General features: G+C 34.9%; 3 protein-coding genes across 5 annotated transcripts; 1 reads left to right on the forward strand and 2 right to left on the reverse strand.

Annotated features, from left to right (window-relative positions):
* Positions 1-1,435: 1,435 nt before the first annotated feature.
* LOC107952028 (ribosome maturation protein SBDS) lies at positions 1,436-4,073 on the reverse strand. The gene is made up of 5 exons (XM_016887266.2): positions 3,905-4,073; positions 3,683-3,812; positions 3,391-3,591; positions 2,922-3,089; positions 1,436-2,204 (listed from the first exon to the last, which is right to left on the reverse strand). Exons 1-5 carry the CDS (start codon positions 4,036-4,038, stop codon positions 1,731-1,733), a joined length of 1,107 nt encoding a protein of 368 aa, XP_016742755.1. The 5' UTR covers positions 4,039-4,073; the 3' UTR covers positions 1,436-1,730.
* Positions 4,074-4,589: 516 nt separating this feature from the next.
* On the forward strand, positions 4,590-9,680 carry LOC107952030 (small RNA degrading nuclease 5). 3 transcript variants are annotated; one of them, XM_016887269.2, is made up of 14 exons: positions 4,590-4,893; positions 5,000-5,056; positions 5,152-5,217; positions 5,337-5,470; positions 5,548-5,657; positions 6,344-6,463; positions 6,573-6,643; positions 7,066-7,125; positions 7,420-7,475; positions 7,796-7,856; positions 7,983-8,250; positions 8,405-8,586; positions 8,673-8,968; positions 9,368-9,680. In XM_016887269.2, exons 1-14 carry the CDS (start codon positions 4,804-4,806, stop codon positions 9,489-9,491), a joined length of 1,695 nt encoding a protein of 564 aa, XP_016742758.2. In that variant the 5' UTR covers positions 4,590-4,803; the 3' UTR covers positions 9,492-9,680. The 3 variants fall into 3 exon arrangements, with proteins under 3 accessions (XP_016742758.2, XP_040947098.1, XP_016742759.2); XM_041091164.1 differs by having other exon boundaries at positions 4,610-4,862; positions 4,985-5,056; XM_016887270.2 differs by having other exon boundaries at positions 4,610-4,862.
* A 95-nt stretch (positions 9,681-9,775) lies between these two features.
* Positions 9,776-12,330, reverse strand: LOC107952029 (scarecrow-like protein 1). The gene is made up of 3 exons (XM_041091152.1): positions 12,311-12,330; positions 11,416-11,728; positions 9,776-11,317 (listed from the first exon to the last, which is right to left on the reverse strand). The coding sequence occupies exons 1-3, from the start codon at positions 12,317-12,319 to the stop codon at positions 9,924-9,926; spliced, it is 1,716 nt and encodes a 571-aa protein (XP_040947086.1). The 5' UTR covers positions 12,320-12,330; the 3' UTR covers positions 9,776-9,923.
* Positions 12,331-12,336: the final 6 nt, after the last annotated feature.

Below are 12,336 nucleotides of genomic sequence, written 5' to 3' on the forward strand. Positions count from 1 at the left end.
GTTTATGCTATTGGGATTAGCTAGGAGTCAAATTGTAGCATTTATTTTGGGACAACTTTAGAATGAAACGAACCTACCTAGACCTGAAATCGTACTCCAACCGCCTTTGATTTCATCCAACCACTATTTTGATTAATTACATTATTTTAATAAACTTAGTTATAATATATTAATATCTATTTTGATATTTGCATTTCTTTTTTATATTCGAACTTCACAATTATATTCATTTTTATCCTTCAACTTAAAAAATATAAAAAATTAATGATGATGTAAAATAATTTTAAAGTGTCACACACAGTGTTCTAATAACCAAACCTAAGGGTGTTCACAGTTTCGTTAAAACCGAATTAACTGACCGAACTGGCCTAATTCGGTTAATCGACCGATAGACGAATTTAGTTTGATTGGAGATCGATTAATGATTTTTTCTTAAATTTTAGTTATTGGTTAATTTGGTTCATAATCAGGTAATTAATCGAATTAATCAATTAACAGAAATAAATAATCCATTTGGAACATTACATAAATCTTGAAAGTTAACAATTGTCAACTTTCAGGATTTATCAAATGTTCCAAATGTTTTATTTGTTGTTTTCGCTTCTATTTAAAATTTTTTGAACTATTAAAAAAATGAATATTAACAACGTATTTTTTAATATTTTATACTTATTTTAATCAGAAGACAAAAAAATATGAATTTCAATTAATTCAGTTAACTAACTAAATTAACCAAAATATTTTAGTTCAGTTTAATGTTTTTAAAAAAAAATCATTCCAAATAACGGTTAAAGAATTTTACATTTCCTGTAATTTGGTCAATGGTTATTTGGTTTGGATATTAACAAATCAACCGTTTGAACATTCCTAACTAGACCAATAATTGAACCAATTAAACTACTAATTTTTTATATACATATATTTGATCGATTCAACTGTTAAACCAACAATAATTAATAATTAATAAAATTTTTAAAAAAAATTATTAAATCGGTTCAACCTATTCAATTATTAGTTTTTGTTTCAATTTTTTTTTATTAATTTTGAGCAATTTCTAATTCAATCGATTTAAACAACCCCTTTGTTTGAACCAATGTACCAATCAATTCTCAATCCAATCAATCCGATCAACCGACCAATCTAGTCATATTTCAAGAACAATAGTTACAACATCAAATGTTAACGTTAACGGAATCAAATCCCAAAGTGATCTAAAAAAAATTCAAATACTAAAGTGGACATAATTGGTAAATTCAAAGTCCAAAATTTATTTCATCCTAAATATTTATTAAAAATATCAGTAAATCCATATTATTATAAATATACCCTAATCCTAATACATAGCAGTACTAATACTAGGAGAAAAACAATATGTTCACTAATATGATACTACCTTGGCTGAAACGCAATTAAAAATATGCATGTACACCACCAGTTTTATAAGCTAAATTCTTCAGATTAATATACTTAATCCATGTCCAATATATAGCCAGTCACAGACATACCTGAATAGAGATGTGCTCCTCCAAAAACCCTCTAAATAAAAATCTTAAACAAAATTTGACATATTCGTATCTGAAACTCACACCCGAATACCCGCATCTAATGGTCATACCCGAGTAATACAAAGCCAAATTTACAACTGAGTTCATGTCCAGCTGATCAAAACAACGAAAGATCGTAAAAGAAAAGAAATGGTATATGCACTAACATTAGTTTTTAGCCCCAAATCAAAATGAATAATCCTGCAAATCCGATTTTGAGTCACTCAATTCCACATCAGCTAAGCACTCTTCTGCAGTAAGAGGAGGAAGTTGCCTGGTTTTCCGTTTTAAATTATGCTTGTGCCACTCACTCTTAAAGTGATCCCTGTACTGTTTGGAATCCCCCACAAATGCATTGCATGTGCTGCACTTATGTTGCTTTGCCTCCCCTTCAGCATTCCCATTTCCTGAATAGATGGTATGCTTTTGTATTTTCTCACTTAGTTGGATAACTGAATCAGAAGATTCTGGGGGTAAACGTGATGATGCTGACTTGGCCGAATCCTTGGGCAGCTGTGATGATATATCCTCATCATCGTAATTATCCACTTGCGTATCCCCCTCGGCATGTACAGACACTGAAAGTATTTCCAATCTACCCTGTAAATTCCTCACAAGGGAGTCACATTCTCGGAAAAGCCCTGGTTCTATTTCACAAATCTGAAAAACCAGCAAACAAGAGCTTAAGTACTTGAAAAAGAAAACCCTAAGATAAAAGGAAAAGCACACAGTTAAATAGATATCAACAGCCAGCTCAGTCACTTGGATAAACTAATTTAATCCCAAAAGTATTAAGTAATGATAAAAACAGAAGTGACAGACATGTAAACATAATGGTGCTAATTAGAAAGTTCCAGATATGCTTCTCAAATGTACTGATGCACATATAACTTTAGTGTCTATGACCACTCGAGTGAAGGTCAATCAGAAATTATGGGTGCAAGAAGCATGGAACTAAAATAAGAGTAAAATTCCCAATCGGGTACAAGCTTCTACCTGCTTGACAAAGTTTATGCTCATGCATGGTTAAATATGCCTTCACATTATTTGGCTTCAATCATGTAGTTATTAAAATCAACAAAAATCAAAATTAACAAAAAAAAAATGCATCAACACTATTCAAGCATCCTTGCTTGACAAATTATCCTAACTTCCAATTTTGATGGATTCAATTCGTGACATTCACATAACTAGCGAAAAAAATGATGCTTGAATAACTACCCAAATGGAGCATCCAGGCAAATACCTTTAAATATATCAGTAAATAATGCTAAAAATGTGGTGAACTTATAACCATTGTTAAGAGAACATTGATAAAATGACTAAACCAAGAGTGAATGCTTCTCCTTGAGGAAACAGAGGAAGCAGCTCACTTACTACTGACAGCTGAGTTCCGGATTCATCTTTTGAAACAATGGTAGCACCCCATTCATTCAGCTTCTCACAAAGAGAATGAAAGTTCTGTCCAGGAACTATGAGTCGTAATCTCATGGGCGACCGTTTTATGGGGAAGTTATTCTGAAGCTGACGAATAACCTCTAGAGCCTGAGAAATATAAACCATCAGGCAAAGAAGAAAACACAAAAAGCCATCATATTATACATGAAATTCAACTAAAAGAATACAACTCCAATGAACAAGAATACAACTCCAATGAACAACTTTATGTCAGGCATAACTACGCACATCTAAATATGAATTAAAGCAAAAATAATATATCTGATGCTAAATCAATTGGAGAAGCATTACTCAACATGGCATGAAAAATTCCATTGAACAAAGAAGATTCATCAGTTTCTTTTGCTAATCCATAACTAAATACTTCAACAACAACAAAAAAAACGACCTGCTTTTTGGAACTACTATTGGGATCAACAGCGAAATGAATTTCATGCATTAGTCTCTCAATCATACTAATGGTGTAAGGGCGATCAGTTTCAGGATTGATGGTTTTTTGCATGACAATCGTCGCTATATCCCGAAACTGACTCGAAAATTGCGATTCCCTTTCCTTCCCAGCAACTTGTAGCTCCCCTTTCTCCAAAATCTACCACCCAAACAAAAACCCACAATCAGCAAACAGAGAATTAACCAATAATAATTTTATCTTAGTAAAATAATTGAAATTTTAGAATTACCTCCAAACAAATTTTAGTCTGATCATCAGTCCCAAAAGCAGCAACCAAATCTTTGGTCTTAGCAAGAACCCCTTTCGAAACATTGGAGTAAACCGTATGGGACTGTAGAACCTCGTCCACATCTTTCTCGCTGTTGCAATAAAATTCTTTCCCTTTTTAAAAAAATTTAATCAAAATTCAATAACAACAATTAGTAAGTGAAATTTGGAAACAAAAACTTACACCCGGGAACGCCATGAGAGGACTTTGTTTTTGTAGCAAGCGATTTCAAATCGCATGCCGTGTTTCTTCAAACGCACGACGGCCACATTCGTCAGCCGCTTTTGCCCTATCGGTTGCACCAGCGTTTTCGACATTCTTCTTTTTATCTCTCTAGCCCCCTCGCTTCTTTCCCTCCTATTATATACCAGATCTTCCAGGTTATGTTTAGGACAAATTCTGCTACCAGTCCTTATACCATGCGTAAATTTTAAATTTAATCTTTATATTTCAATTTGATATTTTTAATCGAATATATATTAAATTCTTTCATCTAAATTCTCTTATTTTTAAAATCTTATAGGTAAAAAATATTACCAGATTATTATTTTGACATAATTTTTATAAAACAATAACTATTTTAATTAATGGATTTAATTATTAACTTTTGAGATAATATTAAAATAAAAAATATTAAATTAGAGAAAAATATTTAAATTCACAAATTATACTTAGTATGATATTAACATAAAAATTTAACTTATTCAATTAATTAATTAAGTTCTATCATTTAGGTTAAGAATTAAATTTCAAATTTAAAAAAGTACACAACAATTAAATTGTAATTTACACATAGTACAAGGACTAACAGAAAATTTTGACTTTATATTTAAAAGCCGCAGAAGGTTAAAAACGCACCGCTTGGACCTTAAAGAAACCCGGTTCAACCCAATTCCCAATCTTAGTTAGCAATTAGCACAAGGGTTCAGACTATTTTCCATTACTCTACTTTTCCAATTCCATTCTCTGCCGAATTGCCCATATTTGTTAAAAGAAAAAATAGAAAAAGAAAAATATTGTTTGGGTTCCCAGAAAAAAAATTTAGGGAGAGACTAAGCAGATTTGTTTTTTTAAAGAAGAAAATGGCGTCTCTAAAGGAAATGAGTGAAGAGGCAATTCCAGAGGAGGAAAAGAAGGAGAGGTCTAATTATTTTGATATTTATGGACCTCAAGTACTCTCCCTTTTTCTCTTGCTTTCAAGTTTTATGTACAGAATATATTGATTATCTTTAGTATAATGGGGGAATGGAATGAAACTTGAAGCCTTCCCTTTTGCAGGCAAAAGCAGAACTTGTTTTCAAGACGCCAGAAGCTGACAGTACTTTGAATTTGCAAGTAAGTTTCTTAAAACTGACGTTATGAGGGGGAAAACCATTATTTATACTCTGAGAAACATAGTTGAACTTTGGGGATTTTTGTTTTGGTACCAGGATGTTCAAGGACTTGTTACCTGGGTTCTTGCCGATGGATTCATGCCTTCCTGGGTCTTTATTAAGGTAAAGAATATAATGTTATGTATTAAACTTTATTATTGGTTTCCTCATTAATGAGTGGAACAAAGTCTTTCATTATTGGGTTTTATAAAAAACATGTTCTTGTTTTACATTGTTTGCAGAATAAGCCGCTGATACCGAAAGTTGTTATGCTTTATGTCCCTGGCTTGGATGCAGCTTTGTACATAGCTCAATCCATGAAACTTTCTGGTTTTAAACAAAGTTGTGGCAATCCTCGGGCACTTTTAGCACTTAGGTTCGTAATGATTTTGTTTCTGCATTTCCTGTCTATGATGCAATGTGCTGTGTTTATGAGTTCTGTTGTTTTTATAGTTGTGTATCAGATGGGATGCAGACAATAGACGCACTCCTAACGTGCAAAGTGAAGAGAAAGAGAAATGTAATTGATTCAGCAAGGGATGTAAGCCAATCAGCCGAACAAGGTGCAAAATCCGTCTTTGCTTGGTCTACTTCTTTGTTTGCATAAATTTCTTACTTGTATGCTGGAATTAGGTGCTTGACAGGGTTAGTTGATTTTCGTTAGAGGATTGCTAGTCCAACTTGTGTGACTAGAAAAGAAAAGCTTTGGGGACCTTAAACATGTGCCATGTACTCTTCTGGTGGTCTTAACTAATTTTCATTGAGACAGAATGAAGGTATTTCAGCTGTTCCACACTTGTTGATAAATGGTGTTCCCAGTTCTTTACTATTCACTCTGAGTTGGGCTGCAATCCTTAAATCATGTTGGTTATTTATCATATCAAATAAGGTTATTGGGAGTGTAAATTCTCTGTGAGAAAGAAAATATTCAAATAAGTAGAAAGGCAAATTCGTAAACAATTATGTTCTGTTCCAGTTTACTTTTCATATTTGTAAAATCAAAATCATAGTAATCATTCACTATCTTGATTAAGATTTTTTCTTTATAATGTCTACAATTATCAAAAAGTTATATTTAGGAGATGAGATGGTTCCTATTATGTTGCATAGGTTATGTTGCCACTTGGCAATCCTTTTGTTGCTTTCAGCATCACAACATTACAAGGTTTTGCTTAGTAACATCTTAACTTATTTGCGGATTTTTACCAACGCAATAACCTGTTGATTATAAAATGACATCTTTATGCAGAAACATCCATCTCTTCAATGGACTCTGCAGAAATCTTGAAAGACATTCCTTTCCCCATTTCATATTATACGCTTACAGCAAAGGAACTAGAAGACAATGGATTTTGTTATGATCAACCAGGTTTGCTAAATGTTTTCTCTGACTGTTACATATACTTTTCTTAGCATCTTAATCTTGCTTCTTCATTGTTCAAATGTCCTTGGTTCATTCTTGGATTTGTTACATGTAGGTTTTCTTTGTACTCGTCCTGCTCCTGATGGATCTTCTCCTTATGAAATGTTGGCACTTGACTGTGAAATGGTAAATCCTGTGTGTTAGCTTATGACTAGATCATGATGTCTTTTTTGCTTCTTTATTGTGAAAGAAGATAAAATCATGTAAACTATTAGTTGGAGAATGTACAGTGACAAGATATTGTTGCTTTCTACTGAAGAAGTTAGATAAAATCCTACATAAAGCTTGAGAGCTTTGCCTAGAATTTCCTTGGTACACTAATTTTCTCTCCAGACCCACCTGTGGCTTAAAACGTTCATCTCTGATCTGAATTTATGTGATTGTTTGCTCAAGTAGAAAATAAATTACTATATACTCTGGAAAATTGCGCTTCTTACCTTCTGCTCTGGCTATTAAGTTTTCTTGTATTTATGTAGTTAATTCTGTGTGCTCATCATGATGGACTTTGTTTTCTTTCTCTTATTTTTTGTCTGCTTACGTTAATGCAGTGTATAACAAGTGAGGGTTTTGAGCTTACAAGAGTGACCCTGGTTGATATTGAAGGACAGGCATGTTGAATGGAATCTTTTCTCTCTTTTCTTTTTCTTTTCTAATATTTCTTATCAGTTTCCTAGCCAACTATTTGTCAGTTTCTTTTAGATAATTTTGCTAGTGGCCTATAATTGGCATTTAAGGCATACAAATAATACTCCTATATCTTTTTAATGAACTTTTACTCCCATAAGAAAGATGGAAAAAAAAGAAAGAAAAGAGTAAACCATCTTTTTATTGCTGCATCATGTAAATGATACAACACATTTACTAGATAAATTGGCTAAAAATGAAATGATTTTTGTTGACAGGTTGTACTGGATAAATTGGTTAAACCATCAAACGCTATCACCGATTACAACACAAGGTAAATGGTATTTGGAACTGTTGAAGTTAGGTCCAAGTAGAGTTTCATGAAAACTATATTTCTTTTGTCTACTATCTCTTAATGTTATTCAAGCAAAAGGAAAAAAATCTCTTAGTTGGTCAAGTTTATGCTTTTTTTTTTTTTTTGTGTTTGTGTGTGAAAAAATTTCCCTTGCTTCGAATTGTTCAACTCAATTTGTGTTGACAGATTTGAAATCTTCAGTCATCCAACTCTGAGATCACTCTCCCTGTCTCTAGGCATACACTTTATTATCTCTTATCATTAGGTCAATTTCATAATTTTGTTTATTGCTTAAGCAGGTTTAGTGGAATCACACACGAGATGTTGAGTGGAGTGACTACAACTCTTCAAAATGTTCAGGTTCATCTCCCTTTGTTGACTATCACTAATCATTGTCGTTATATTTTTACTGCACTATTGTTGAAATAATGTTCCATTAAAAAAAAGCTCATGTACAAATTATTTATATTTTCTTCCTGTTTTCAGGAAGATTTTCTGACACTGGTTCACAAAGATACCATCTTAGTTGGGCACTCCTTGGAGAATGACTTATTAGCTTTGAAAATTTCTCATGATCTGATAATTGATACATCTGTAATATACAAACACCCTCGCGGTGGATCTTATAAAAGTGCTCTTCGAGTTCTTGCGAAGAGATTTCTTTCTCGGGAAATACAGCAGTCGGGGAGTGGACATGATAGCATTGAAGATGCAAGAGCTGCTATGGATTTGGCTCTGTTAAAGATTAGAAATGGCAAGTACTTATTTTCTTTGCATTCACATTGATTAGGTTCTTTTACGTCAAGAACTCAGATATACCTTGCATCAAGGTTTATCATATGATTATCTTTTTTATAATGTAGAAACGCATATGTAAATTCTTATACTGTCTTTGCTTCTTGTGTTAGGACCTGATTTTGGTTCGCCACCATCCTTTATGCGTAGGAAGCTCCTTACACTTCTGGGTGATTGTGGCAAGACCTCCTCTTTCATTGATGATGTTTCCATAGTGAAGCGATATGCTTCTGAGTCATCCCATGCAATCCCAGTTTGCTCTGATGATGAAGCACTTTTAAAGGCTAGAAAAGAGGTAAGGCTTCGTTATATTGCTTTTCTGGTATACCTTCTTCTATCCAAGCTTGCTTATCAACTTCGTACATTTATCTGTTGTGGCAGGTCAAGAATGACCGTGTTCACTTCGTCTGGACACAATTTTCAGAATTGAATTCCTATTTCAGAAAACAAGCTGAGGATGACGTAAAGTTGAATGGAAAGCTTGCAGAAATGATATCATTGCTTACATGTGATAAGAAACCTGCCAAACACAAAGGAGTAAAATACAATATTTCAACTGAGCTAAAGGAAATTTTAACACGCATCGACGCTAGGGTTCGTAGTCTCCACACTGCATTACCCACTAACTCGATGTTTATAATATGCACCGGACATGGGGACATAGCCATTGTTCATAGGTAAGTTTTACTTAACCTGTGTCACGCATACACTATGCAATATACCTTTCTCTCTCTTAAATCTTTTGAATAATGTTACCCTGATCCATTTGTAAGTATTCAATTACTGTTGCATAAATATGATTTGACATCAATGAGATTTTAGTTACCTGGACTTGAAGGTGAGTGTCGCACCTAAATATGTTTCCAGAAACGGGTCTGCTCAATTTTTCTAAGTTTTTTCATTTATTTAGAGGATTATATCCTTATGTTCATGTCCAAATATTAAGTGTCAAACATGAGTACTTTTAAGAAAAATGAAGTCCTAATAACATGTCAATAATTAGCTTTCCTTTTCCCATTGAATTTTCAATCATAATATTAATTTTGGCTTGCCCTTTTTCATGTGCATGGATGAAGATTGAGGAAAATGCTGACAGAGCAAAGTGAAACAATGATTCCACGTGAGAAACTTATTAAGGTTTTGGAAGAGCTACAAGCCCAAGCTGAGGTAGCGTTATGTTTTGTTGGTATGAAGCATTAGATATACACACACACAAATTTGTCTTGCAATTTCCGAGAGCAATGAGGAATGCTCATCTAAGTTCATCTAAGTTCACAGGCTGTTACAATTTTAACAAATTACAATCATTCTTTTGATGCCGTACTGGGAAAATTTTGTAAACAATGATCAAATTTCTATACTGCTAATGGTTATTAAAAGTTTTGTGCAGTTCTCTTTTGTGTTTCTCCTTTCTTTTTCAATTTACTTGGACTTGACTCAAAAAACTTAAGCAGCTCGAGTTATTGAGGTGAACATCGTTCAAATGTTTCGAAAAACATATATTATTTAAGAAAAATGTTAGATAATTAGCAATACCTACTCTTCTCTGGAATTTTACATAAGCACAAAGGATTAAAGTCATTTTTCTGGAACAACTCTATAGTTTACAATGAACATTCAGAGCTGAACTTCCTAACTCCATGCTGAAGCAACAATCAAGCTTTTGTCTTCCCAACCAAAATGAAGTGCACCCACATCCTCCTTCAGCTTGTACCTGTCACAGTATTCCTTGATAAGCTTCTGGATTGTATCAATTACATTCGAACTCATCGGACATGACTTGAAGCCAGCCATTATCATCCTTGCCCTCCACTTCCCTGCGACTTCGTATCGTTCTATCCTTTCCTCTCCTTCGCATGCAATGATGTTAACTATGTCCCGTGCCAGGCACTGTCTTTCGACGTTCATCCGATCCTGGCTCTCCCTAGGAAGGGTGGCGTCCAGGGAGTCAAAAACAGCAGAGTAGTAACTATAGGCTTCGATAAACCTTGGGAAGAATGGTGATGTGTTTGTGTTTACATCTTGCTCAACGACAGTAACAAGTTTTGGATTCATGCTCTTAACCATCCGAAGAAGCTGATCTCGCTGATTGATCGTTGAAACACTCTCATCAGGCATGTGATGGAGTTGAAATGCAAAGTTCACTATAAGTGCTTCGCCTGGCTTGCAATCCAGCATAGATGGAGCAACAAGTGAAGTCCTCGAGGGAACTGCTCGAAACTCGAAAGGTACACCGAGTATTTCTGCTAGCTTCTCAAGTCTTAGTCCGACAATTTCGAGGCCTCCATTAAGACGTTGGACTGACTCAGGGTCATCAACTCCGGTTAACCTCAAATGAGGTGGCTTACCCGGCAGCTTAGCTATTGTTTGAATCAGTGTAATATATTGACTACCTTGACTTATATCAAAATCTATTATATGTACTCTTTTCTCACCTTTAAATGCCTCAATAATTGCACCATTTGCTGCCATAAATCCAAACTTGAAACAAGGGCACACTTCAAAGAGGATTTGCATTGCTGCAAGCCTATCAGAAGAAGGGGGCTCTTTGCATCTTAAAGCTTTGTAAAGATATTTTCCGGATGCTGCCATGCGAGCTGCAAGGCCTTCGACCATGTAGGCTGCAATTCTCTGGGGCGGATCTCCTTGAATCGAGACCTTCTGGCGAAGCTCATTTATTATGGCTGAAGCTTTTTCAATGTGACCTTCTGAGAGTATAGCAGCACATTCAATCAGCATTTGCTTAGGAGTCTGAGATGACACATGTGAAACCTCTTTGTCACCACTAACGCAATCAAGATAAGAACCTGAGGATGATGACTCCTTTGGCGAGTCGTGATGAGAACCCATCCTGATAGGATCAGACCACTCACCATCTACTTCCATGCTTAGACCAGTGCCAAACATGTCATCATCCCCATCAACGTCATTATCAGCAAGCAGAGCTCTCTCCAGTTCTTGAAGCTTCAGTTTCATCTTATCCGAATCAGAGTCTAGCGTATCTGGGCTTTGGATTTCTGAGTAATCTTTTTAAAAAAAATGGATTGGACAATATAAGAGCATTGAATTAACGAAATAGAAGACTTCAATGGTTTTAGATCAGTTACGGAGAAAAATGAACTACCTCTTATCTGGCAAGAAGAGACATCTTGTAGGCGAACTGAACTTCCAGAAATTCCAGAACTAGATGAATGTATAAGCTCATCTGTAGGAGAATCAAGGAAGTATTTCTCGTAGCTCTCGCTGCTGTAAGAATCCATAACATAAACAGACTTATGCTTATCAGAACCAAACATTCGAATGGCCATGCCAGTACTGTCACTGCTATCCTGTATTGAATAGAGCTTCGTATTTCTACATGACGCAGTAGCTGGTTCCGCAGACCTTACTAAAGACATGGTTCCAACTCTCTGGACAGTCGAATTATAAAATGGTTCCTGCAGAAAAAATCACAAATCAAACACCGATGCAAGACATGAACTCAAATAGCTTATGAGTAACATGAAATAATCTGCATCATGTGACTAATCATTGGCAGCAAGACGTGTTAGTACAAAACAAGTGGCCCGTAAGAAATGGACCATGTCACCGCAGTATTTAGATTACGGAAACCGGGAAGTTGGGATCCCTTCTTGGTCAGATCAGGCTGGACAATCACTTGTGAGTATGGTGAAAGAGTTTGGGTTTCAGCATTCTCAGACCAGAAAGATCTTAGAAAGGTTGCCATAGACATGTTTTGCTATCATCCTTAACATACAAATAACAGAGAAAGCATCGACCCGGATGAAGATCCGTCAGCAAAAAACTCGATTTCAAGGCTCGTAAACAAGTCTACCAAATAGCTCGAAAAATGATCAAATTCAAGGTTCTGAGAACTGATTTTGAGGGAAAAAGAACAACAGGCAACATACAGGACACAGCAAAACATTCAACAATTCTAAAACAAGTTCTTGATGTTCCATTTCAGGGCTTAAAAAACTCATCAAAAAGTTCAAAAAAAGAAAGGGTTTTCCCTTTACCTGATGCATGAGAAAGGTCTTCAAGA

The sequence above is a fragment of the Gossypium hirsutum genome, chromosome A02 (assembly GCF_007990345.1).
Source record: "Gossypium hirsutum isolate 1008001.06 chromosome A02, Gossypium_hirsutum_v2.1, whole genome shotgun sequence".
NCBI classification, from domain to species: Eukaryota; Viridiplantae; Streptophyta; class Magnoliopsida; order Malvales; family Malvaceae; genus Gossypium; species Gossypium hirsutum.

Bases quoted from the DNA above. Each gene is read 5' to 3' on its own strand.
- LOC107952028 (XM_016887266.2), bottom strand. From the start codon at position 4,038: ATGTCGAAAACGCTGGTGCAACCGATAGGGCAAAAGCGGCTGACGAAT. The intron at 3,090-3,390 runs GTCGTTTTTTTT...TATATTTCTCAG, and splicing joins ATAGTAGTTCCAAAAAGCAG to GCTCTAGAGGTTATTCGTCA. The intron at 2,205-2,921 runs GTAAGTGAGCTG...CTGGTTTTTCAG, and splicing joins CCGGAACTCAGCTGTCAGTA to ATTTGTGAAATAGAACCAGG.
- LOC107952030 (XM_016887269.2), top strand. From the start codon at position 4,804: ATGGCGTCTCTAAAGGAAATGAGTGAAGAGGCAATTCCAGAGGAGGAA. The intron at 5,471-5,547 runs GTTCGTAATGAT...TTGTTTTTATAG, and splicing joins CGGGCACTTTTAGCACTTAG to TTGTGTATCAGATGGGATGC. The intron at 7,857-7,982 runs GTTCATCTCCCT...TCCTGTTTTCAG, and splicing joins CAACTCTTCAAAATGTTCAG to GAAGATTTTCTGACACTGGT.
- LOC107952029 (XM_041091152.1), bottom strand. The intron at 11,318-11,415 runs GTAGTTCATTTT...TTTTTTAAAAAG, and splicing joins CTCTTCTTGCCAGATAAGAG to ATTACTCAGAAATCCAAAGC.